The 27,104-nt window shown below is 40.6% G+C and overlaps 1 protein-coding gene and 1 long non-coding RNA gene across 3 annotated transcripts in view; both read left to right on the top strand.

The window, feature by feature from the left end:
- The first annotated feature begins 3,387 nt into the window (after positions 1–3,387).
- BTG1 (BTG anti-proliferation factor 1) lies at positions 3,388–6,033 on the top strand. The gene is made up of 2 exons (XM_042889466.1): positions 3,388–3,739; positions 4,743–6,033. The coding sequence occupies exons 1-2, from the start codon at positions 3,592–3,594 to the stop codon at positions 5,105–5,107; spliced, it is 513 nt and encodes a 170-aa protein (XP_042745400.1). The 5' UTR covers positions 3,388–3,591; the 3' UTR covers positions 5,108–6,033.
- A 1,133-nt stretch (positions 6,034–7,166) lies between these two features.
- LOC122189936 overlaps positions 7,167–27,104 on the top strand; it is a 50,271-nt gene continuing 30,333 nt past the window's right edge. Inside the window, exons 1-2 of one of the 2 annotated variants that reach the window (XR_006182028.1) lie at positions 7,167–8,440; positions 9,685–9,751. This is a non-coding gene — a long non-coding RNA (uncharacterized LOC122189936). The remainder of the gene's footprint in view (positions 8,441–9,684; positions 9,752–27,104) is intronic. The other variant, XR_006182029.1, reaches the window with a different exon arrangement.

Raw genomic sequence — 27,104 nt, 5'->3', positions numbered from 1 at the left:
GTGCACATTATGACGCAGTCTTTAATTATATGATCACAAACTCTTTTCTTTATTTTCTCTCCCTAGGGCCACTGCTTCATTTAAAGTATCAGATCAGATGAATAAGGCAGTTGTTAAATGTTTGCATTCATCCCCTTCAGTGCCTTGCTGTCAAGGTATTCATGAGTGTCTTGTACTACTGACCAAGCTTCCTCCTCTATGTCTGAAGATGCCAGAGCAGAGACAAACACCTGTACATGTTCCCCAAGATGTACTGGTGCTAAAAAAGTTTAGAGCAAAATAGTAGGTCAGTAAAACACGTTGGTATTCTGGCAGGAAGCTAAGGAATAAACCAGCAGCCATCCTAAGGTATAACCGGCTTCTCTGGTGTTCTCCACTGAAGTCTGATCAAGGAAAGTCAGCTTTCCCTGATGCTGTGAGCTGTATGCCAAAGACTTCACCATCACTAACAGCATGCATACTTTAAAGATGAGGATCTCTGGGAGCATTTCTCAGACAGGAAGCAGCACCAGCTGCTTTCCTATTCTCCCATAGCACTGAGATGGAAGTAGGCTTGGCCAGACTGGGAAAACAAGACAGTTCTCTGCAAAAGTAGCTCCTGGCACCTTGCTCCCTCCTACGGCCTGGGACGGGGTCCTGCTGGTGGGCATCTCATAGAACCTTACTCTTAAAGTTACATTTGAATTCCTTGCTGGCTTTGCAGGAAGAACACCAGGGTAGTTCATTCCTCACTAGCAGACTGGAATCTGCACAGCCATTTATTCATTCATAGACAAGGCCTTCTTTTTACAGGCTGTAACTGTCTGGAAGTAACAGAAACTAACAGAACTTCTTGATTGGCAAGTGGTCTGAGTTTAATAACTTTGCAGGACATTTGAAGGAAATCTTTACATTTCTTTCCCTATCACAGGGTGTGAGATAAGGAGCATGCTACCATTTTCTTCATGCAAAATTCAAAGGGGATGATTCAAACCCGATCTGCACAGCCTTGCTGTCCATAACAGCTGTGCTGTGATGAGGAGAGCTTGTTAAACCTGTTTGGGGGTGCATCTGCATAAGACAACTTATCTACATTGGAGTCTCTGAAACTCCTCCTGAGCTTGATTCCATTTGGAACTAAGCAAGAGAAATGAGAAATTGGCCCAGATGAAGCTCAGATCCAAAAAAAGGTGGCAAGTGCTGTGCTCATTCTATGCTCTTTTCTGTTTAAGTACTTTCAGTAGTTATCTTTTCATAATCGCGATACTGATTTTGCACAAGAACAAAGGGCCGATGGACCTCACTGTGAAGGAAAATCATCTGCTGCTTTGAGGCTTGAAAAAGAACAGCAAATTCCAAGCTACGAACAGATCAAAAATGGCTGCTCTGAATGCACTTTACATACTCTGGGGAAGCAATGGGGAAGAAGGGATAGTTAGCATCTGTGGAGAACCAAGAAGAGGGTCAGTTTGTCAGCTCCTCCCTCCTCATAGGACAGGACAGCTCATGGATCATTAATGCAATATACAGAGGTTAGTGGGGGAACAACAGATGAGACTGTGCTCTAAAACCTACACCAAGATTTTTAGCATGCAGTAAAGCTGTGGATTTAAGCTCCCAGGATTATCTCTTGAAGGTGTTTTGCACATCTCCCTTGTGTATAGACAGTCAGAGTGATAGTCCCTTGAGACAGAGGCTCTGAGATAGAATAGCTCACGAGTGCAGAAAAAAATACAGTGCTATTCAGATTCATCCCTAACACTGCACAAGCAAAAGCAGTGTATTTTTATCCTCTATTTAAATTATTATTACTGATGAAGAATTAGGACTTTTCACGCATCCTTAATGGTTGGATATCTGATCTCTGACTGCAAGTGCTGTACATGTAAATACATCATATATACAAAAACAAGCATTTTATTTGTACCTTTGCATAAGGGCAGTGTATATGCCCAAGGGGATAAATGAATTTTCCATCAATGAAGCTAACACTTCGTACTTCTAATAACAACAACAACAAAAAAAAAAACAAAACCAGAATTTCTTCCGCTGCTTTTGTCTCTCCTGTGCCAAAAGGAGAAGCATAGCACTGGGGAGACTGCAGCTTCACCCTATTCTTGGCCACTGCCAGGTAAGTAACATGCTCCAGCCTTCCCAACCAGCCCATGTTACCCCCATGCAAAGCAAGCAATCCAAAGGCTGGGATAACTGCAAGTAAGAATCACAGAATCACTAAATCGTTTTGGTTGGAAGGGACCTTAAAACATCCAGTTCCATCCCTCTGCCATGGGAGGAACTTAAACAGATCACGCTGTGCAGAGCTCCATCCAATTTGACCTTCAACACAGCCAACTCCATGGATGAGGCACCCATAGCTTCCATGGGCAACTTGTGCCACTGCCTCACAGCTTTTCAAGTAAAGAACCGCCTCCTACTCCCTGACCTAAATCCCATATATTTTAAAATCACTCCCCCTGGCCCTGTCGCTATCAGCCCATGTACCAAGTGTCTTCCCCTCATGTTTATAAGCTCCTTTCAAGTAGTGGAAGGCTGCAGTGGAGCCTCCCGGGAGCCTCTCGTCTCCGGACTGCACAAAGGAAAGTCGTGCTGTTTAGCAGCGCACAGGAAACGCCTGCAAGACCAAAACGGGTACTTCTGGGCGCCCAGGGCTGCGGTCCGGCCCCGTGGGAAGGCTCTTCCCACGAAGAGCAGCGTGCCTTTCGGCTCGGTCCCCCGGACCGCCCAACAGCGTGGCTTCGCTCCTCTCCCCCTGCAGGGAGCCCCTCGGGGCACTAAGGGCACGCTCAACAGAGGGCAGAGCAGCGATGGGACCACAGGCTGGGACGCCGGTACCCACCGCAGCTCCGAGGGAAGAAGGGGGGAGAGCTGCCCGCGGGCAGCGGGGAACGGCAGGCCCCGCGCGGGGACAAGCCCGCAGTCACGCCGGGGGACGTGCCCGGAGACGTGTCCGAGCACGCGCAGCGAGCGCCCCGCCGGCACCGCCGCCGCCGCCTGCGCGCTCACACCTCCCCACTCCCTGTGCCGGCCCGGGCCGCCCCATGCTGACGTGTCGCTGCTCTCCCCAGATACAGCGCGGGGCCGAGCCCAGCGCCGCGCGTTTGCGCTGCCGCTGTCTGCATGGCGCCCGGGGGAGGAAGGAGGCCCCCTGCGCAGCGCGCACCCCGCGTCCCGTCGCGCGCGCCCCCGCTCTATTTGTTTACAACCGATTACGTCACCCCCCCGTCTCCAGGCGCCGCCTTCCATCCGCCGTCACGATGGTGCGATCGTCCGATTGGCTGCGCCGCGCCCCCGGCGCTGCGACGTCGCTTCCGGCCGGCCGTAGCTATAAGAGGCGGCGGGAGGCGCTCGGCTTCCTTCGCCCTTCTCAGCAGGAGATGCGTGGAGTGCTGCCGCGGCCGCCGCCGTTGCTGCCGCCGCCCCCCTGCCGCAGGAGGAGGAGGCGGAGGCTGCCGCCCCCGGGATGTGATCTGGGTACCGCCACCCATTCCTCACCCAGTTAAAGCCGCTCGCGCTCCGCTCCGTTCGCCCGCCGCCCCGTCCGGGTGCCCGCCGGCCGCCCCGGAGAGCTGGCTGCCGGCCGTCGCCGCCTCCATGCATCCCGCCCTGTACACCCGGGCCAGCATGATACGCGAGATCGCCGCGGCCGTGGCCTTCATCTCCAAGTTCCTGCGCACCAAGGGGCTGATGAACGAACGGCAGCTGCAAACCTTCAGCCAGAGCCTGCAGGAGCTGCTGGCAGGTGAGGGCGGCGGGAGCCGCGCCTCCCGCGGGGCCGGAAAAGCGAGCCCGGCCCCGCCGCGCCCCGCCGGTGGCGGTCGAGGGAGGGGTGTGGGGGCGGCGGGGTCTGTTGGCGCCGTTCAGCACTGCCGCGTCGCTCCCCGGCGGAGGGGGCTGTAAACAAAGCGCTCCTGGCGCGGTGTGCTCACCCCCCGTGCACATCCCGCAGACAAAGCGCTCGGAGCAACCCGCGCTTCCAGCTCCAGCCGTCCCGTGTCCGGCAGGGAAAATGTTCCTAAATGGCTCTTTTGTCGAGTGAAATAGACTGTGTGACTCAGTTCCTCTTCTGGGAACGTCTTATACTCGCCCTAAAAGTCGGGTTGGGAGTAAATACCGATAATTTTCTCGCTGCCCCGTAGAGCTGGTAACACCCAACTCGTGTCCTAGGCTGCCTGGCGGTGGCTGGTACCTCGTGCCACAAGTGGTTGCAGGGTGCTGGGTGGGATAGAACTCCGAAGGTAAGTTAAGCAGTAGATCTCACTTGGGAAAGTAGTCTGAAAAGATAGTTGGGATGAAGAACTTGAGCCCATATATGTCGCCCAGTTGTTTTCCTGATCATTTTTAGGTGCTCTTAGAATTTGAAGAATTAAGGCATGGGCATAATTGCAAAATTTATGCTGAAAAGGTGCTTCTCGGTTCATGGTGCTTTTCAAAGTGCTTTGTAAGCACTCTGTTATAGTCGTTTTGATGAATACCAGGAAGTTGTTTCGCTCCTTTCAGATGGCAGACATTGTTCTCTGTATGGTAACACAAAACAATAAGCGTACATGAGTGCTCCCGATGGGGTGCTGCACTTCTGTAAATCATCGCAGAGAGAGACCACAATGATATTCCAAATCAGCTGATCCTAAAATAAGCATCTCGGCACCTACAGTTGTGAAACTTTGTAAGACAACAGTAATCAGTGTGCTCTTTTTTGAATGCAGAATTAAGGAGGATAATCTTTTTTTTTTTTTTTTTTATAGAACATTATAAGCACCACTGGTTCCCAGAAAAGCCATGCAAGGGATCAGGTTACCGATGTATCCGGATCAACCATAAAATGGATCCTCTCATTGGACAGGCAGCACAGCGGATTGGATTGAGCAGTCAGGAACTGTTCCAGCTTCTTCCGAGCGAACTCACTCTATGGGTTGACCCGTATGAAGTGTCCTATCGTATTGGAGAGGATGGCTCGATCTGTGTGCTGTATGAAGCTGCACCAGCAGGAGGTAGCCAAAATAACACCAACATGCAAATGGTAGACAGCAGAATAAGCTGTAAGGAGGAACTTCTCTTGGGCAGAACTAGCCCTTCCAAAAGCTACAATATGATGACTGTATCGGGTTAAGATATAGTCAGTGGATGGATCACCTTAAAATGGATGGATAAGTTTGGTTTTTACTTTGGGTGGGCACCTCTAGGGGATGGATTATGGAATTTAAACCATGTCACAGCTGTGAAGATCTGGCACACGTTAGTGGTATTCTTTAAAGTGACAGTGCCATAGTTTGGACAGTACCTTTCAGTGATTTAATAGCCTGTGAGTCAAAATGATTACAACTTGCTAGGGAGTGAAGAAGATCTAGGAAGGGTCAGTTTCTCCAAGACATCTTACTTAATTTCTACACCAATTCTTTCGACTCCAATCTGTATTTATAAAGTGATTCTCTGCAGTATGTCTTGCAGAGTCAATTTGCACTATTACATTTATTAATTGTTAGCATTTTTGGCAGCTCAGTAACAAGACTTACTGTTATGAACACAATAGTACTGGAAATTTTATCTTTCAGACTTTTACCTAGCACTTACAACTGTGTATAAATGTACATAAGATAAACTAGTAAGTATGACCTGGGGAAATGGTCAGATCTTTACATTGGCCTCAGAAGTAGCAAGTGATCAGAGTTTGCCATGGCAACAGGCTTTAAAAAAAGACCATATAAAGACACTGTCTGAACTGTGGTGTTAGCACCAGCCAGCTATCTGTACATTTGCTAGCTTGTAGTTTTCTAAGACTGAGTAAACTTCTTATTTTTAGAAAGTGGAGGTCTGGTTTGTAATTTCCTTGTTCTTAATTGGGTAAAAGTCTTTTCCACAAACCACCATCTATTTTGTGAACTTTGTTAGTCATCTTTTATTTGGTAAATTATGAACTGGTGTAAATTTGTACAGTTCATGTATATTGATTGTGGCAAAGTTGTACAGATTTCTATATTTTGGATGAGAAATTTTTCTTCTCTCTATAATAAATTGTTTCCTATCTTGGCATTTTAATTAATCTCTTGTCGTGATTACACAGGACCAGTTAAACTATTTTTGTCTCACAGTAGATGTAAAATAGGTACTACAAAGGATTGAAAGTATCATTGGCACCATGACACTAGGGAACACTCGATGCAGGCATGGATTGATGAAGACCTCGCTGTATATAAATGCTTGGAAAGTTTAAGGGAACACAATGATTTACATGTCATTTTAAAACTTAAAATGAGTCCATGTGGAAGCAACTCCAGGGCCAATAATTCCAGGATATGAGGAAAAGGTACAGAAATAACATCCACCAAAGATGACTTGACTAAATCCAGAGGATTAAAGTTTACTTGGCTTCCTGATGAAGGATCTAGCAAAACTAAATGTCCATTTTGACGTACTTGCTCACAAGTTTTCAGTTGCTCCTTGATGGATTCCCTGCTCATTAAGAGTTTTTGGGACAAATGTCCCTTAGCTTTACGAGCAGGTTAACCACTCTACAGAAAAGGTTGCTCGCCTTTTGCTTTCTTCAGATGCAAGACTTTCACTTTAGAAATCATTAAGATGGGATTCAACAAAAGGTATGTAGATCTTTTTTTCCCAAACTTAAAAGATTGGTTGAGGCGAAGTGAGAAGCCCATATTTAAATGGATTTTCAAAGTTAATGAATGATGTGGAGACGTGATTCACTTAAGCACTACACTAATGCCATTTGTATACTTAGTTACACTTGAGAGAAATTCCTTACCACTTTATTTACACTTGTTAAAGTGCTGGAGTGAAGCTTGAGAAGAACTTTCTGTTCCTTATCTCCTGTGTACTTTGTTCTGTGTGCATTTAATAAAAGGCCTACCCAAGTTGGTCACTTATGTTATGAGAGCAAGTGCTTTTGCACTGAAGGAAAAGAAAACAATCATTACTTGCCACCTTGCTTTCTTATGGCAGGACTGAACTTCAGAGTTGCAGTGTATTGCAGCAGGTCCTACAGGAGTATGAGGCTTTACAATACAGTAATAGTAATGTTTTGCATCCAGTTCAAATGATTGTGCAAGCAAAACCTAAGGCTAAACTGTCTTATTTCTCCTAATTTCTTTCCCACAGTTTTTTTGAAAGTTCAGCTTTACAAATACATATGTAGGTCATGTTAAAAAAAAAAAAAAAAAAAGTATGTCAACTGTCAGCACTTTAAGGATTGCTATTATATTTCCAATAGTATTGTATAGAAGGATGGTTTATTAGTATGGATGAGTGCAAGCATAATGGCTACTGAAGCCATGAACTGTAAAGACCTTACCCATCTGGAACTGGTAGTAGTAGATCCACTGTCAAAGCTTAGGAATGAGCTTGCTTTGGGGTACAGACATTACTCTTAAGCATACTTGAAATATAATTTCACATCTTTACACCTTAAAAATTACACTTACAAGATGATGCTTCCAAATTGTGAAGTATTTAAGGGATTTATTCAAATAATATAACTTCTTCAAGCGATGCTTCTGTTGCATGACATGGCCGTAGGCAGCATATGCTGTGCCTGCATTGAAAGAAAAAAATAGAGCTTGGCTTCCTGTGAAGCAACATTCAACTTCTATGAAATGTGCTGCTGACTATGCTGGGCTTGGTATGTCATGGTGCTCTGTAGTCGTCTTTGCTGTGCAGTAAGAGCAGCGGAAAGATTGGCTATCTAATTGGTCTTTGACACGAGCTGTGTAAATTATGAAAGCATCAGCTGTTGGTACTATCATATTGATAAGTTGAGCATAGCCTTGCAAGCCAGCAAGTGTTCCATCTGTGAGGCTGGTGTGTGACGCTGATCTAAGAATGAGCGTGCTCCCTTAGATGGTTAACATTTTAGTCCTTTTATGGTGGGGTGCTTTCATTCATGGCATGATTTTTTAACTGCAGCTGTAACTAGTAATTGGCACAACCTGTGTCCTCGGTTATTGGGATTTCTTCCAGCTGGAATTTAAATACACCCCAATGTGCACACAATGTGCCCTTGTCTAATTTTAAAAATACTTAACATACTGAGGCAGCAGGGCATAGGAAGGACTCTGAGAGAAATGGAGTAACTGCCAATGCTGTTGCCAATCCTGTGTTTTGATTCAAGTAGAACAAACAGTGCAGTAAGCCGAATGTTTGTCACTTCAGAATTTTATTTAAGTTGCTGTTATGAAACCATGACTCTCATTCTAATGAAAATATTAGAGATGAGAGAAGCATGTTCGAGACTTGCTTGCTAAATGCACGTTAAATAATCTGGACTTTCTTTGCAAGGTACTGAATAATCCTGTTGTTCTGTCAGTGTTCAGCTGTGTGCAACTTAATATTAGAACTCATATCCTAGACTTAATGTAGCATCTGCTGAAACTTGCCGACCTTTCAGTGAATGTCTTTTTTAAGTATACAATTGCTTCCATGTTTATGCCAGGTGAGCAAATCTTTCTTTTTCTCAGGGGATGCTCCCCCACTGTGTCATGTGGTGTCAGATCCTGAGTGTACTTTTGTATTTCATGTTCATTAATGATGCTGCTAGAGCAAGTTGTATTATATGTGTTCTTCAGGAATCTTTGGGGTTTTTTTGTTTCTTTTCTCCTTGCAGTTGTGATTTTTTTTTTTTTTTGTTCTTACCTGTTCCACAGATACTCACCTGCTTTAAGCAGTCATTCAGATAATCATTTTTTTCTCCTGTAGGCTTTAGGATCATTCTTAGGTCTGAATAGAGGTTCTAAAGGCTTCCATTAAATTTTTAATAATGCTGATTTTAGTGTTCTACTTTTCTACCAAGTCTACAAGGATTTTCTGGCAGATCTGGTATGATGGGCCTTATAGTGCCACAGGATTTTCTGATGGTTGGTTGGTTGTATCAGGCTACATGAGATCTTGGGAATAAACTACATGGGCACTGTTCTGTTGGGAAGGTACTGTCTTTGGGATCTACTTCTGTTGATTTTGTATGAACTTGAATAGTTCACAAGATATATATTAAAAAAAATCTAGTCGTCACTAAAGACGACTTGGAATCAGAAGATGGTGCTGTCTTGTGTCATAGTTAATGATGACCATTCTGTATATTCTTGGCTGTGTCAGCCTTAAACAGGTTAAAAGAATGGCTTGAGAGATGATTTTGTAGTGGGGGAACTCCTGCATTAGGACCTTGCAAAACAGTTTACTGATGTGCAAACCATAAAGAATCCAGTTAATGTTCCCAGGGTGGTTAGTTTGTCCTGATGCTTGTAAACATTTCTGTCACCAAATTAAGCAGATGTCACTGAACGTGAACACCAAATCCACATAAGATGTCCTTCTAATTAACCTTGCTTACTTATGCGCTGAGAATATGGTTTCTTGTTATTGCACAGGTTATTTAGCAGTGAATAAAATGAAGAACATAGCTTCTTTTCTTTACTGAGTATCTGTGTAAAGCTTATTTCTGAGTTTCCATAAATCAAGTAGCACTCTGCATTTTCCAAAGTTTCCTCTATTTGACGTCATAATTTTTAGCAAAAATAAATTCATATTGGCAGAGGTTGCCACGTGACTGAAGAACATTAAAGCTGTTTTTAGTTTACAGAGCGAAACATGTATAGAGTGGAGATAAATAGCTCTCCTAAAAAGGAATGTATATTTACACATTCTTGGTGTAATAGCAGAGGTTATTTTTACACGTTTCAGATTTACATTCCAATGTGGCATGAAGTGAATACTGTGAAGCAGGATGTTAATTCAGTGGCTTTCAAAGGTTGGTAGAGCAAGCTGGGCTTTGACAGTAAATGCTGTATTAATGGTTAGAAGTGACAATTTCATCAACAAAGGAATTGCAGGGTATAATTAACATCAGTTGCTTTGACACTATGCTTTAATGTATGGTTTCAACCTTTCTTTCAGTAGCTGTTGGAGAATGCACTGTGACAAATTATTGCTGATACAAAGTAGGTCAACAGTAAAATGGCTGACTTACCATAAATGATTGCATCTGAGTTATTGCGACTTTGTGTCCAGTGGAGCTGCCGTAGTTTTCTGTGCCCTTGTATTTCTGAAACATGCAGCTTTTCCCATCTCCTAACCATTGTTGTCTAAACAAGAAGAACATTTTGTCCCAGCTGTTCGGGAGGGATCCACATGACTGGTAGGATTCTGTGTGACAAGAAATACTTGTCATATTGTAGTTCTGTAAATACATAGCTAGCACTGAGAAATGACTCAACTAATGAAAATAAGTGAAATATCACATCTTTGAGTTTTGAGGTGTTCTTCTCCAAAAATCTCCCAGGGCAGCACACAAGGAAGGGAAATAGGGCTATGATGATATTAAATTCATTTATGCACAGGGAAGTGTTTTCACCCTGTGATTCTCATGATTCTCAGCATCTCATCATGGCCTACAATGAGCTTTTAAAAGTTTTTGTGAGAGGTGTAGCTTTATTTGATGCTTTTATCTCTTGGATGTCAGGAAATGGCCTCTAGCTTTGCCATTTCTCTGGGGCATTGTAAAATCTGGTACAATTGTATTATGTGATGATTATATAACTGAATAAAATGATAAACAACTATTTAATCGGTCAGGATTTTGAGGACACAGGGGAGGAGAACTTGAGCATTCTTGGAGCAGCCTTGAATATGTGCAAGGAGCTGCAGTATCTGAGGCTCCAAACAACAGGGACAGGGCTGGGGATGCTGCCTGCCTTTCACTGCTGCGTTCCCAGGCTCAGCCCTCAGCCAACTGGCTCCAATGTAGAGCTAGGGCTTAGGTACAGCTTCAAACTCCAATATCAGCATAAAGACAGATTTCTAGTCCTTCTAATATCATCTGCTGACACTGGTTGCAAATGAGATATTTCAACAGCGTGCCCTTGCTGTTCTGCTGTTCTACAAAATTCCATTATTATTGCTTTTTATAACCTAAGAACAACTAATTATGGGTGTCTGCCCTAGTACTCTACTGGCTAGCAAACATGTTCATTAACAGACATCTTGTACTTTGAAAGAATACTGAAAGACAACCTTCACCCATGCATTCTTTCTTTCCAGTGTGAACTTTAAACCCATTTTTGTATGCACACATATACCCAGAGGCACAAATAACTTTCTTTTATAAAGACATATATATGTAATTATTAAAATCTTTTTCAGTGGGTCATCATAACTCCTTGCTTCTAGTGATTTAACTCACAGGTCACTGCAGATGTTCTGAAGATTGTAAATGCACACACGTGAGGAAAAATGATTACTCTTACTTCTGGTGCCTTAATACATTCACATTGTTTTGCTGTTTCAATTTTACAAATGTGAATTTGCAGCTCAGCTTTGTTTGTTGGCTGAGCAGATTTACGGAATATTCTGTGCTGCTTAAAAACAAATTGTTGTCTGAAGGAATATTTGCCATATTTTAATCAATTTAATATGACTGAAAATAAATTCAATGCAGCTAAGATACCTTTAGAATCTTAGATTTGTTCATACTAAAGCTTTGTCACACAGGAGACTTCCCAGTAAACAGTCATATGAACCACCAGAAAAAGCTTCATTTCAGTGGAGCTGAGCACCCTTCCCTGCGTAAGTGCACCACAGCAGTTGGTTCTATCTGATTTGTTTGTGTTCAGTGGTGTATGAATTAGAAATTGTTATCCAAGTGTGAAGGGCTCTATATCATACGTGCAAAATAAGATTAAGCTATCCATGTTTGGTACACTTAATGATATAAATTTATACTGGTGGCATTATGTCAACATTTGCAATTGCTTCACTAAGTTTAACTTGTAATCTTTTCTTTAACCATTTCCTGCTTGCTTCCTTTGTCATTTACAGCCTATATTCTAACTCCCTGGCTTGCAGTCAGTGTAACATCATCTGCATTATAAGCATTCAGATCAGTAGGGAAAAAATGAAGCAGAGGAAATGGCAATATCAGTCTGAATCAGGATGACATTAAAGCAAATAATACGTTTAGTGCCATGTTTGTAAAGGATCTGATTCTGTGTGACTAAGATACTAGAATATGCGTTTTGATGTTATTTGTCACACTTTATGTGTTTAACCAAGATGAGGCTTTTGTAATATGACTGAGGAAAAGTATGTTGCAAAGATGTAAGTCCTTTTCAGAGGGGCACCTGAGCAAATATATCTGCTTGATTGCTTATGCAAATGTTCTTGTGAATATCTTCAGAGCCTGATTGCAGAAATGACAAGTCCTGCATCTCAAACAGCGGAACACTGGCCGAGTCCTGCACGTGGTATTTTCCACAGTTATTCAAAAGGAAAAATACATGCATGTCACTCATGTTTGAAATCATTAGTAGAGTTTACTGAAGTTGAAGAAGTTAATTCCAAGCCAAGCTGACAAGTGTACAAAATGTCTCCTGAATTATCAGACTGATGTAACCCCATGACTAATTCTGCAATTCTTATATGTTGATTTCCTTTTCTTGCCCTTTCTCGGTGCATAATCCTATCTTCACAAACATCCCTCTGTAATCAGTTTATAATCAGTAGAAGGCAGATTGGATTTTGAATTGGATTTGCACTTTTAGATTCTAAGGCCGCAATCTGTGTACTTTCCTAATTTCACCATTATGAGTACCATGAAACCTCTTAACTTATTCATGTGAATACGTCATCTGCCCTTCACTGTTTTATAGGATCAAGTATGTGTCAAAAGCCTTCTCAATGAGGCAGAAATGTGGTTTTTATTATTTCCATAGGCATTGGAAGGCACATTAAAATCTTTATTATTGACTGAAAAGAATTTTTCCCTTTATTGCAGTAGAATAGAGATAGTGAATAGACTGAAAAGTGAATGCTGCACACATACTGCATCATGATCTCATTCTCAACATGATTGCCTCGGTGTTTGCCTGTTCCAGTGTACGTGAGTCACACTCCAGTATGCGATTTGCTTAAAAGCAATAAATGTCAGCACTTTTATTTACAATCTGAAGATTTAGAACTCAAAGCTTCAACGCTTTTTATGCAGCTATGAAGACTAGAGGCTGTCTTCGCCTTTTTCTTTTAAATGAAAAATGAAAGCCTTGATTGGCTATTAGTAGGTCTGGCCTAGCTGCAGTGGGTTAAAATGTAACTATTCAAACCCAGACTTTCCCCTGCTTAGACAGAAATTGCCCTTCTGGTAGATGGGGTAGCAGAAAGTGTGTCTGGTACATTCCTTGGCCATTCTGACCCTTGCTCAAAATGAGCTGAAGTTGTTAGGGTTGCTAGATTTGTGCTATGGCAGACTCCAGACACAGTGGTATCCAAGTGCTGCTCTCATACCTGCTGAGGAGATAGCAGCCTCTGGCCGAGGGCTGCGTTAATGGAGGCACTGTGAGCTTAACACCCGTCTGTGTGAGCCCTGCAAGCTGCTGTTTTCACCTGACGTCAAGAGCTGAGGTGTATGGCAAAGCACATTTGTGCTGAATTGTCAGGATGAAGTTCTGTGTGAGCTGTGGGGAGGGAAGGGAGTGGAGAGAGCAAAAGACCAGGCAAATAATCCATATGGTGAGTCAGTGGAAGAGAATTGAATGTAATTTCAACCTAATCGTGACTCACAGTCCTATTGTTTATAGTTGTTGAGAGGATGTCTGATCACATAGGCTGCAATATACACATTTATCTTATGTCCTTTGGGACAAACAAGGGAATTTATAAGAAAGGAAAGAACAACAACAGAAACCAAGCTTTTAATTTTAGCTTACCTCTTTTTTTGTGTATATATGAACGTTTCCTTTCATTCTAAACGACGTTGCCCCAGGCTTCTGTGCTAGCAAGGCTGGCAAATTTTGCTTTTGAACTGCGTGTGCTTGCTAGGAATCATGCATGCATTATAGAACTGCTTTTTAGATGCCTACAAGAATGTGGGGCACCATCCTGCGGTGTTTATGTTACATTCTTGTTAGGTAGCACAGCAGCGGTGCTTTGGGAACCTGACTTTGTACATGTACAATTCAGTGGATAATCCTATCCTTCATTTTCACGGTCCTTGAGTTTGGTATGTGTTTGACTGCATCTACTGTTACTATATATTGCTCAACTCCAAGATAAAGCACCGTGCTGATTTGCCGGAATTAGGTTCCCAAGTGATTATTTTCTTTGCAGCCTACTTTCCAGATGTAGCTATGAGCAGCGTGGATGCAGCTTGGGCTGCAGATAACATACGGTCAGGGGATAGGGTTGCTGCCATGATATGGAAGCCAGTTATTTTAACTGGGGTAAGGGGAACTAACAAAACTGCAAGAAGGGCTTTTTGGCTAATTATTTCTAAAGAAAAAAATCCTTCTAGTGGAAATTTTTCTGGAAGATGTAATTGTGGTTGATTGGCTGTCCCAGTGGTGGGTCTGCACGCTGCTTTACATTCTCAAGAACGCTCAGGTTGCTTAAAATATTTAACAGTACTGTTACATACACACTATGTGTCCACAAAGGTTTGTCCATGCAAATGTACAAGAAGCTAAATCATTGCTATAAAAGAGGAGATTGGCTTAAAAACATCTGCAAATACTCTGGATTGGTTTAAACAATGATTATTGCATAAAATTTATGAAAAAAATGGTGGATACATCCAAAAGCAGGGAAGCATTCTCTGTCCACCTGGGGACAATTCTCATATTTCAACTATTTATGTGAAGTTCTGCCTTTTGGAAAAAATTGACCCTGAGAGGAGGGAATTGGAGGAGCTTGATTTACGGAAGGCATCTTGAATCTCACCTACAAGTCTTAACATCCTTAATCTATGAGCATATCTTCTTTTATGAACTAAATGTGGCATAGCTGTCATCAGTTTGAGTTGAAATTAATTTGGTTCGTTTTTATTTAGATTCAGAGACTGATCTATAGGTGGGGAAAATAATTTTAGAGAGGCTTGTCCCTTCTTCCCCAAGTCCAGAATGCCTCTTCATGGCCTGTTGTGCTCTCTCCCTGTACCAACTCCCAGTGTCCAGTTGTCTCCATGCCTGTGTTTGAGGCCTCCTTCCTAGGCTCAGCTTCTGTTCAATGAAGAGATACAGGCCTGTTATGGGTAAGTCATGACTGAGCGCAGCGGCGTTCTAGAAGGGATACACTCTTGGATCAGCACTGTTTTCCCTCCTTCATTTGAAAAGGGTGAGAGAACTTGCTCAGATATCACTGATTCAGCTTGGTCAGATGAGTCACATCTCCCCCACCAGAGTGAAGCCCTTCAGGTGATTGTTAAATGCAGTTCAATTTGAAGTGAATTAGCTAGACACCTGCAGCTATCTTAACGCTAATGCCCCAAATGAAGAATAGCTTGCTGTCATGTTCATTTTGCAGACCAGTGGAATACCAGTACTGTAGAGGAAATCATCAGCAATATGTTTCCCGAATTTCAGGAACAAGTACACAAACAGTAGGAATGGTGGAAATCTATTTCTGAGAAGTTGCAGGGTTTGACTTGTCCCACGACAGCTTTTCTCCAGGAAGCGCACAATGTGTTGATTGTTACATATTATTTTCTTGATGGCAAAGAGAAATAAATATCTTTTTTAGTTCTCATACTACATTCAGTTTTCAGAAGTCAGTTCCTAAGCACAAGGGCCAGATTCTGCTGTTTGACATCAAAGTGGCTCATTTGAAGTCATTGGATTCCCTGTGGATTGCTGTTACTGTAATTGCTAACTACATAAAACTGACTAAACATAAAACTGGACCTCATAAGCTCATCTTCCTGGAGAACAGCTCTAAGAAATGCTCTAAGAGGACATGAACACATCTTTTTTTTTTTTTTTGGGGGGGGGGGGGGGGGGGATGTGTTATGTAACTAACACAAAAAGCAGGAGGACTGGTCATGTTGAGTTGTCATCTTGTGAAATAGGGCTGTCTCATGTCACAGAAGATGCTTACTCATGGCAGAGAAGAGCAGCCAGGGTCATTGGCGGAGCACAAAGCAATAGATAGGCTCTAAGACATGTCCCTTTTTTTAGGTGGTGCCCTGAACTCCATCTTATCTTTCTTATAATGTGCTCTTAGTAAGGTTGCCTCCTACTACTGGTTATCTGACCAGCTAAAACTTCTGTGATCAGTGATGGTGGGAAGGATCAAGCAAGGGACTCATCTTCACAGTGGCATACAAGCCCAGTGGCTTTAATCATTTCTCAGCAGTTTTTCACTTGTGTTTCCTTTAAATGATAGGAGTTCTGCTTGTTTTTGTCTTGTGCTCTGTATTTTCTCCCTCAGTGAAATGTAAACATGATCTTTCCTCTGAGTGTTTGGATATTTTGACTGCACAAAACCCTGCAAGACCATCCTTTTTTCATTATGATCCATTAATATGGTCATGGTGTGAATTTATCCCAATTGTAAATTAATACGCTTAGAAATAAATAATTGTGGGTTGTTTTGTTTTGCTGTGCTTTATTTTTTTCAAAGTCAGCTGCCACTCAGTCTTGACTTGCTGCCTATACTTGTGAATGCTAATGGCACATTTGAGTCAAAGCCAGTAAAAACTTTCCTGGTTGATTACTGCCTTTTAGATTACATGGAATAGATTATCATTACCTTGGACTAGAGGGAAAGATGCTGTTGATTGCTGCAAATGAGTTTCCTCTGTGCTTGTGGTTCTATAGGAGTGAGTTGTGGTTTAAATGTTTAAATCAGGTCTTCTCCTGCTCTCAACAAAGAACATTCCCAAGCACAACTTGACTTCATTCAGAACAGGATTTGTCCCTTGGTGCTCTAACATACAGAACTGCCATTTGTTTGGATATTTTTCCGGTCATAATAGCTTTGTTAAGAACTGTGTAATGTATCACAGAACACAATAAATGGAATAGAACTGGCTGTTCTTAAAAAGACTGTCAATGGAGACTCATCACAGAATGGAAATGTTTCTAGTGAAGTTCTGCCGGGACCAGTACTGTAAAAATGCTATTAAGAATTCTCATTAGTGTTTTGGAAACACATGAAAAAATTCTGTTCTTAAAATGCCCATATACCACTATTTGGAGGAACATAAAACAAGGACAATAAAGTGCTGATCCTGAATGATCTGCATTACTCAATAAACAGTCCATTTATGATATATTTGATCTTGTTGAAACATATTCAAGTCACTTATTTAGAAGTAAGAAATATCTGTCCTCTGTTCTTTCAATGGGAAACTGTGTCCCGGAAATTAGACTGAACGAGTTTGCAGCTCAGCAGATGAGCAAAAGTGTTAGCCAACAGAACGATGTTATAGCAGAAAGAGCCAGTGAGACCCTTGGGTGCATAAAATTTGGGCAAGGAGAGGTGTGATTTTACTTTGAAATATGGCATGACCGTTGCCAGGAAGCTGGTTGTCATATCGGTAGCACTGTCACAGTAAGGATTTCAGAAACTGGGGAGAGGACAGAGCAATGCCACCAGAAGACTTTCAGAATTCAAATAGTTCGCAGTGCTTAGACTTCAGCTTTCAATTCCAGATAGCATATCAAAAAGCCAGGACAGATGATCTCACCTTATAGTCTGCAAGAAGCTTCTTGGCATGAAGTACTGGGTGACCAAGAATGCTGCAGCTCTACAGAGAGAGAGATAATGAAAAGCAAAGTCTTGGAAATGCCTGGATCTAGGCATTTTTTGGATTGGAAATAGAACATACTTATTTTACAAAGAGGGTTTAATCCTTGCAGCAGCCTACCAAAGTAACCAAGGGCCCCATTTTCTTACGTTTGCAAATCAAGACCATTTGACTTTCTGGAAAATATATTAAAGTTGAATGTAAGTTAGTAGGTTTCATATTAGGAAAACTGGATGAAATGTGCAAGCTTGTGGTATGTGTTTAAAAAATAGAACAGCTAACAAAATACTGGATTATTGGGCCTTTTTCTTGTCTTTAAATTCTGAATTTACAAATATGTAAACTTCTATATTTGGAGCATTTTCTCATTTTTGTCTGCATTCCCTGAACAGTAATTGGTTGTATCAAGCTGGCTTGGCAGTCATTCTTTATATATGGGTCTGTTGTCCATTAAAGATATATAGATTTAGTATTTGCACCTAATTCCAAAGCTGTGCCTGTTGCAGCTGTCCTGATAAGCAGTATCTTAAAAAAGTTATAAGAGTATTTAGGAATAATGCTTTTCTTAGGGAGGAAGAGTTTTCCTTCCATTAACATCAATGATGCATACACACTTAAGAGTTGCTTTTTATCTTTTCAAGGACTGTTGTTTTCAACTTTGATTCTCTAACAAATTGCAGGACTGTTTTCTACCTATAAACTGTGCTTTCTTAAAATACTTCATGTTGCTTCACTATTCTGAGTTGAGTCAAATTTAAATTAGCATGGGAGTGTCTTGGTAGACATAAAGTAACATACAGATACTGATTGCATTAAGTACTATGAAAATAAGTCTTCTATATATTCACATGAGCTGATATAGGAAGCCTGGAGGAAAAGGAAGGGGCATCCAAGGATTCTGAATGGCAAAGGTGATTTTCTACTTATTTGATGCTTTGAAAATTGTTAACTGCAACATTTTCACACTTTGATGCCTATTTTTTATTACATTCTGTTTTCATTTTGAGCTCAGAGTTTAGTGACCAGAGAAAAGGTAAATATAGGTGGGAAACAAAAACAGGCACAGAGTTTTTATAAAAACATGGCAAAATGTGTGATAGAAACAAGGGATAGTTGTTTCAATTAATGTTTTAGTAATTACTAGGGTCCCAAATACATCTTACAACTGTAAAGCATCAGTTGCCATTTCGTGCTTGCAAATTAGTTGCCTTCATGAGATTGTTTGTGGATTCGGCCATCTCTAGGTTTAATATAACGTTTCAAAATGGACCACAGTATTGAAAAACAGATGCTTGATTGATTTTACCTCTTATTTCAGTAAATACATTGGTGACTGGAAATGAAAGCTGAGATTAAACCCTAGGTTCCTTTCCTGTCTATGCACTTGATATCAGATGGTCATCTTTCTTTACCAGTGTTGATGCACATTAGTGTCTTGCAGCTGCATCAAGCCATTTAAAAATGAGTTTAAATTGCAATGCTGACAGAGTTAGACATCCTTGTTTAGAGGCACTTCAGGGACCTGAAAACTTGTGTGTGCCACCTCGGTGGTGGTTTTGTCTTCTTGGAAGACAAGGTCCCATGCCTTTTTGTGGCTCTTCCCTCAGGAGCAGCCCTGGGAAGCAGTGCTGCAAATGTTACAGCTAATTTGCATCATCAGAGAGTCCAGGCTTATTAGAAACCTCTTTCTACTGACTTTAAACTAGAAGAGTGTATATTTAGATTAGGTATTAGGAAGAATTTCTCCCCTGTGAGGGTGTTGAGGCATTCATGGACAGGTCGGATGGGGTCCTGGGCAAAATGATGTAGTGGGAGGTGTTACTGCCTGTGGTAGGAGTGTTGGAACTAGATGATCGTTAAGGTCCCTAACTCAAACCCAGTAAGGAACCTGTAAGAGATGTGTGAATGCCCAAGAGCAACCTGCTTTGTTTGTCTTTATCCTGCATTAGATATACAGTAGATGGGAATTTGCTAGGTTTTTTTTTCTCCTCAGGGTTACATAAGTGTTATGTCATTACAAATACTCTACAGAATTATTTTTACAGAAATGATATATTTAGAGGTCAAACCACAGAGTAGAAAAAAATGTTCAAATTGTCCCAAAGCAAAATCCACTAAAATTCTCAAAAGTCTCATTTCCAAATGAAAATATTCTATAATCAGAAACCTTCATGGTTTGCTTAGCAAATGTTGAAAAGCAAAGTTTTCTATGTTTCTGATGCTTTTTATTTCAACCTGTCACACTTAATTCACTTAGTTTAATCCAAATCTGCAAAGTATTTGGTATCTCTGAAAGAGGTACTTAACATTTGCATTTCTTTCTCTTCTGCAAACAGAGAAAAAGTATCTCAAACTTCTGTTGTAAATTTACCTGTGCTTTTGTGATTTTCCCTAAATCTCTAAAGAAAATGAAAAACTACTTCTTCATGTATTCTTCAGGTCTTATAACCTGAGGATCAATTCAATAAAGCTTATGATAGTATCTTTGCTGACTTTCAGACAGACTGTATTTTCATTCCACAGCGCATAGCATTGAGAGATAATGGGAAATTTTACTCATTAGTGAATTTGCTTCTGTCTGCACTAAGAAAGCAATCATTAGGTGGATACACCAAAATGCCCTTAAAATAGTGTATAAAGATGCTGGCAGTTGTATCTAGGTATATGGTCACAAGTTAAGCCAAGGTCAAAACCTTCGTTTCAAGCTTTAACACTTTTCCATTTGCCTTGTTCAAACCGTCAAAATAAGCTTAGGTGTTCTGCAAATGGTGTCATGACACTTGTTATATGCTATCAAGGGCCAACTCTGGAAAGTGAGCTAGGACTTGTAACCACATGTGATATAACCATTGGTTAAACTGGCACTGGATTAAATGGCAGAAATCTGTGGTCCTGGCAGAGTTTTCCTGCTTTGCTTCATGTCTGCTCCTAGTACCACGTGGTCAGAGCACTGCTGATCAACTGTTCCCAATTGGAAATAGGAAAAAGGAAGATAAGGCAAGAGATAGAACAGGCCCTAGGGACTGCAGGCTTTCTGGGCCACAGTCTAAGCTCTGACATCAGCTCACACTCAACACAAACACAGCCTCTGCCTCAGCTCTGACTCAGCTCAGGCTACAGGGGTATCTTGTGTGTAACATCGCTGAATCTTTCTGCTACTGTAAATTCTGGAGGTTAATCTATAGATATTGCTACTTCCTCCTGTACAGTTTTCTGTTGAAATTTTAACATGCTAGTGCACACAGATGAATGTTCTGAGAACTATATTGACAATAAAACACACTGTATGGGGTGGTAAATAGAGATAATCTCATAACAAGGCTCTGGTTTTGTAGCCGTATGTGAAAGATACAAAAAGCAAAAATGCACTGGGTAATGATAGTTATGTTCCTTTAGAAGAGGGTGTATATGTGCATGCAGCAGTCAGATAGCTATCCTGCAAAACACTCTGCTAAGGGCAGTGCTGATATCTAACTGACAGATCAGCAGCAGTACTTCCTGGTAAGGGTGCACCATCCTGTATTCTGCTACCAGACAAGGGCTTTTTTCTTGTTTGTGCTGTTTGCCATCTGTGGTTTTCTTTTTTGGGAAATTGACCCTTATTCCCATGCAAATAAAGATCATCTAGCATTAGCGCTTAGAAGAATATTTGAAAAGCACAGTTTTGGAAATTCTGTTCTCTCCTCCTGACACAGTATGCCACACTCACACCAGATACAAACACACCAAGCAGCTAGGAATGTTGTGATAAGAAGGCAGAATGCTCAACCTGGATCATAACTTCCATTAACTTACACCCCCATTCGGTCCTCTATGTCTGCAAGAATACTGATGGAATATGAAATATCCATTGGGAAGTACTCACACTTTGCATGAGGGTTCAAACTGCAAAGCTGTTTGGGGGATTTCCATCTCTTTCATTTATTTTGAATCAAAATTTTATTCTGGTCCCAGGAAATTTATTTAGACCAACACAACTGATTTCCATGACAGTTTCTATTTATAAGAATTACCATTTAATCCATTAGTGATTGAACTTTCACTTAGCACTGCTTCATACAATTATCCTGCTCTTTTCCATGGAGTGGTCATTGTCAGCTGGGTTCCCAGTCTTTTGTTGAGGAAAATGTTGCATTCTTGTAGGCGTGATACTTGCACTCAGAGGTTTAGGTCTAGTTCTGGCTTCATTTTCAGGCCACTGAATGACTTAGGCTAGTTTACTTCCCTTGTCATGATGTCCTCTTGGAAAAATGAGAATACCAGTACTGATCTCATGCATTGTGTGCTTCAAGGTCCACAGACAGCATATTTTAAGTGTATGTTTTATGCATGTTCTAAGGCAACATTTTGTTTCAATAAGATCCAAAGAATGGGCTTTTCTTAACATTTAATTTTATAACTGAACTATGTGGAAGAAGCACATTATATTTTCTTCTTGATGGAAAGAACTTGATCCCTAGTACTGCATCCCCCATGGCTCGTTTGCTTTTAGCTTGGAAAACGGCATAGTTTTTCCCCAAAGCAGCCCTTTGTTACTGAGTAGGCATCTGTTTTGTGACAAGCCTGTTGACTGGAATCTGTCCTCTAAGATTCATAAAAGAGTTGCATGTCCAGCCCATGAAGATGATCAGATTACTTTGGTTTCACTCGCAGTTTTGTAGTTGTCTTTGTTTGCTACTGTGAAGTGCAGCTATAGCCATTGTGAACGAGGCGGCTCTGTCAGCTTGCATCAACTGATGAGTTTGCCTAATGATTTTCCTTTCCCTTCTCTTGCCTCTTGGAGTAACACAGTATGCGTGGTGTTGACTCCAGAACAGTAGCCCCATATTAATGTGAAAGGCTTTACGCAGGCTATGAGTACTGAAGGATGTTATCACTCAACACTTTTCTTTCAATATATAGTGAAGTTTTACCTACTTATGTCTCTTCCAGAAATTGTGAGCAATTTCTGGAATCCTATCTAATAAAGCAGCAAAAACTGCTTTCTCTTTCATATTTTACAAAAAGATTTTTGATTAAGCTCTGTTGAAATAATGATATTTGGTTTATTATAAACGTACTTTTTTTTTTTTTTTTTTTTTTTTTTTTTTTTTTTTTTTACATCTAAAATTATGTTTTGTCTCTCATTCTTGTTTTTATGTGTTTATTCTCTCCAGACACAGGTACTACAGCTATTAGATATCAATTAATCATTCTTTCTCTATGACGAAAAAAATCGTGCTCATATGATATCCTGCAGCTCTCTGTTGTTTACATAGTATTAGCACAGGGAAATACTACATTCAGTTTGATGCATAAAGCCCTCCTTGTATCCTGTGCCTTTGTCTGTAGGCTGTTATGCATGTGACTAAAACCATGCATGACTTGAGCAAATGTTTGAATAGGGTTCTTGTGCAGTAGGACTGTATAAACCATTAGGCATACTCCCTTTAACTTGGTGATGAAAACATTGTGGTACATTTGATGGCACAGAGTGGAGTAAAATTGCCTTTGTGGAAGCAGAATAAACAGCTCTCTGATTTGGTTTCATTATCGTGCACATGGCTGAGCTGCTGACTCCTGGCAAAATTATCGAGGAGGACCAAGAAAGAAAAATATTAAAGTTATTGCAGGTGAATTCTGGATTGGAAAGAGATAAAAACATGTATTGAATTTTTCATTCTGAAATTTGAAATCAATATTTGTCTGTCATTTTTATTCTCAGAGCCCTGAAATGTGTTAATTGACAGATGGAGCTGTTGCTAAGAATCTTTTCTATGTATAGAGTCTTTTGTAAGAATGTTGTTTTTCTTTTCTGTCTATGTAATGAATCCTATGTTAGGGACTTGAATTTTGCTGTGGGAATTTGAAAAACATGGGAAGCTGCTCTCTGCCAAGCTATTTCCTTAAGGATCCACTTTACATACTGCTGAATCAATGGCCTGTCAGGTGTAGTTACATGCCATGGTGATGATACGAGGTCAATCAAATGAAACCAAGGTATGTATTCCCAGCAGATCTCGGCTATCTGTTTAACATTGTCAAGCTACATTTATTTTGATACAGAGCATCCTCTTTCAGTTTAATTTATTTCTAGGTTTGATTAAACCTTAATTTGCATCTGTTTTTTTAAAACTCAAACAATGCAAAAAAAATTTCATTCATTTTACTTTGTCTTGAAATGCTATGCTATATGTTTATTGTATGATCTTTCAAGACAAAACTGCTTATTGTATCTCTCTGCAGATCTTCCTGTTCTAGAGAAAGTGTTTATTTCATTTAATAAATCATATTTTTTTGCTCTAATGGTGATGTGGCATTTAATAAATCTATCCTACAGTAACATAAATTAAATATTTCCTAAACCCATAGATGTTTTTTTTAGAAAATACTACCTTAGGAAAAAAAATATTTTTTTTTTTCTTAAGAGATCATGTTTATGAAGAAAATTATACATGAATCTTATTTGTAAACAATTTTCACTATTTTTACACAGAATAACTCAGAGTGCCCTGGAAAAACTGCATCTCACCAATGTCTCAAATATTTTAATACCAAACAAGTAATTGTTTTCTTAAAATGGATTCAGGATTTTCCTTATTTCCTACATAAAATGAAAAAAAGTCAGCCTAATGTCTGAAAACTGCAAGCATTCAAAGCAAATACATTTTTTTAATATCCTGTCTACAGTATAACAATGCAAAACAGCATTTTTAACTACTGTAAAGATTGCAGAGGACATACATGATACTTGACTGTAGAAACTAAAAGTTTGGATGAAAAAAATTCATTTCTTAAGTAAAGCTATAAGAAACGAAAGAGAAAATGTTTTGGTTATTTTATCATTCTGCTTTTACAGAAGAAAGGGACAACGAAGTAAAAAGGAAACTAAAACTAGAACATTTCAAAATAGATGTACATATATATAAATGATTCAGGAGATAAGACACTCCTACAGAAAGCCGCTCTAAAATTTTGTAAGAAAAAATCTGTTTTGTTTTCAAGATGTCATTCATCAATAATTTGTTATCCTGATAAAAGTGTTAAGCATTGCCATTTGAGCACAAATTTGTGTAAATTTGCATTGTGATTTCTTTCTTTCGTATATTCTGAAATGATTTGATGTTTGTATGTGCTGCAAGACCAGTGCTGATTCATTCAGTACATGAATTCTATGTTCCAAAATATGAAGAAAAAAAAAAAAAAGCAGTTCTTCACGTAGAAGCAGCAAAGATCTCATCCCACAGTGGAGTGCTGGAAAAAGAACACAAAGGTGGGATGTAAGATGATACCCTAACTCTTTAGTGTGGGATAATTTGTAGCTAATTTATGAAGTTGATACACAATTTGAGGAAATGACCCTCCCACCCATTTTTCTTTGCACACTCTATAGAATTCACATCCTTCCATTTTTGTTTTGGTTTCCTTGAATTGTGCCTCATAACTTATTGTCATTACTCGTTAGCTGCTGATGTGTTAGGAAGGCTGTCCAGACAGTGACACTGCGTGGAAATAGCTGAGAAGTTTAGATGAGAGATTCATGCCTCACAGTGACCTTTAATGATACATGCAGATAAAGAAAGCTGCTTCTAGTTTACCACATCTGAAACAAGGGGAGAACTCCTATTATCTTTAGTCTCTGCTTTCACGCTATTTAATTATATCCTAATGTAAAGGAAATATGTCTTCACACAGGAGCCTAATTTTATCATCGCTTTGGTGAACAGCCTGCCTTATTTCAGCTTCCTTTTCCCTCCGATCATCAGATTCAGGGCCAGCTGACCCAGCTCTCAGCCACATTGCTGCATGGTGTGGTAGGCCATCCTGAGCACTGCTGCATTCTCTTGCATTGCTCTGAATGCAGTTCTGCTTGAGTTTTCTTTTTTTAGTTTTTCCCTACTTCCAGCAAAGAAACAGTGGATTTGTCTCTGTTCTCCATGGCCATGCCCCAGCAGCAGTCTGGATTGCTCCAAGCCCACTGGCAGAGCCAGGACTCCATACAATGGCCATGCAGGGCCCAGGGGAGTTGGGACTGGACAGCACTGTACTCCCCAGGGTAACTGTGCTTAGGCAAGCTATAAGCTGGTCCTCAGTTGGCATCACTGCTGCAGGTGGAGAGCCTCTGGTTGGGCAGAGAACACAGGGCTCATGTCGTCAGCTGCCACTGTGCTCTGGTGTGATGGGGATCGGCCTGTGCCAGGTGAGCAGCCCAGCTGGAAGAACAACTTATTGACTGTGCCCTAATCCAGTTTATCAGAAGATAATAATTGGTCTCTCCCATAGACAAACCCTGTGCCAAGGCTGAGCATTCTCCTCTTCCTGATCCATGAGGTTCTTGGTGCACTATGAGCCTGTGCCCCAACCTCGGGTGAGGAAATATGTCCAGGGAACTCTCAAAGTACTTCAGAAATCTATCTGGTGAAGACATACTGAGTATGTCTAGCTTATTCATATTTCTAAAAATAAGCAAATACCTTCTCTATTTGGGACTCTTTCCATTTGCATGACACTAGGTTGGTTACTCAAGACAGACAGCCTGCTGCGCTCTAAAATGGGGAAGGTTATCTGTGTGCAGCTTGAAAATGGAGCTGTATACCAGCAGCTGTTCAATCCCATTACAAAGAAGGCCAAGAGAGTAGGAGTAGAAGCAGAACACAGCTTATAAAGTGTGGCTTTATTTTAAGTGAAATGTATAACCTCTTAATAGAAATAAATGATTTCTTCACAATGCAGTACCAAGGAAGTGAGAACAAATTTTCCAAGCAAATTGCAAAAGTTCAGGAAATTCTTGGTTTATTATGTGTTCAAAAGACTTTATCCAGCATAAATCATATTTTTAAGAGTTTCCCAATATTGCTTGCTGCCTTTGTACTTGGGTAGCAGACTCTATATAGAAATGAAACAAATTTGTTTTATCTTTTCAGAAGAAAGTGTCTGCTGTATTATTTGCTGGTTCTCATTCATTCTTTCATTCAAAAACAGCAGGAAAAGGGGTTTTGTGAAAAGTCAAGGTCAGGGATTTTTTTTTTTTTTTTTATGTTGGCTGCCAGTAGCTTGACTTCTCTGACTACTATTGCCAAGCCTGTTTCGGATAGCAATCTCATTGTTAGCTTACAGGAAGAGACTTCACAGCTACAGGTCACTGCAGTGGACACACAGCAGAAAACTTCAGGACTGAATTAAAGATCCTATGCTGTCTCTGTGTTATATATGCCAATCTGAAATGAAGTTAATCAAGACCACTAAAGGGCTGCAAAGTTTGATCCTGGTATTGTAAACTTTTTCGCGCACACCTTTGGAGTTTGTATGAGAAGAAATTTTACTTACGAAACCTGGTTTACAGAGTAAAGGCTGTATACATCGCTATTCACCATAACAAATATTTTTTTCATAGCAAGCAATTGAGAATGTAAAACACCCATATGGTTTTGTAAAAAAGAGAACCAATAATCTGCATGTGATGAACTGCAAGTCTGGGACATTTTTTAAGCCCTGACATGGTCAATTGCATTGCCTTATTTACAGTTAAACTACAATGTTTTTATAGACTCAAGCTGATGGCTGCATGACAGTAAAATAATTCATTAGTTAAAACACTTATGTCAACAAA

The sequence above is a fragment of the Lagopus leucura genome, unplaced genomic scaffold (genome assembly GCF_019238085.1).
Source record: "Lagopus leucura isolate 7727_CA_CO unplaced genomic scaffold, USGS_WTPT01 Super-Scaffold_100159, whole genome shotgun sequence".
In the NCBI taxonomy this organism is placed as follows: domain Eukaryota; kingdom Metazoa; phylum Chordata; class Aves; order Galliformes; family Phasianidae; genus Lagopus; species Lagopus leucura.
The sequence above is the reverse complement of the archived record's forward strand: the minus strand, read 5'-3'. Positions and strand labels throughout refer to the sequence as shown.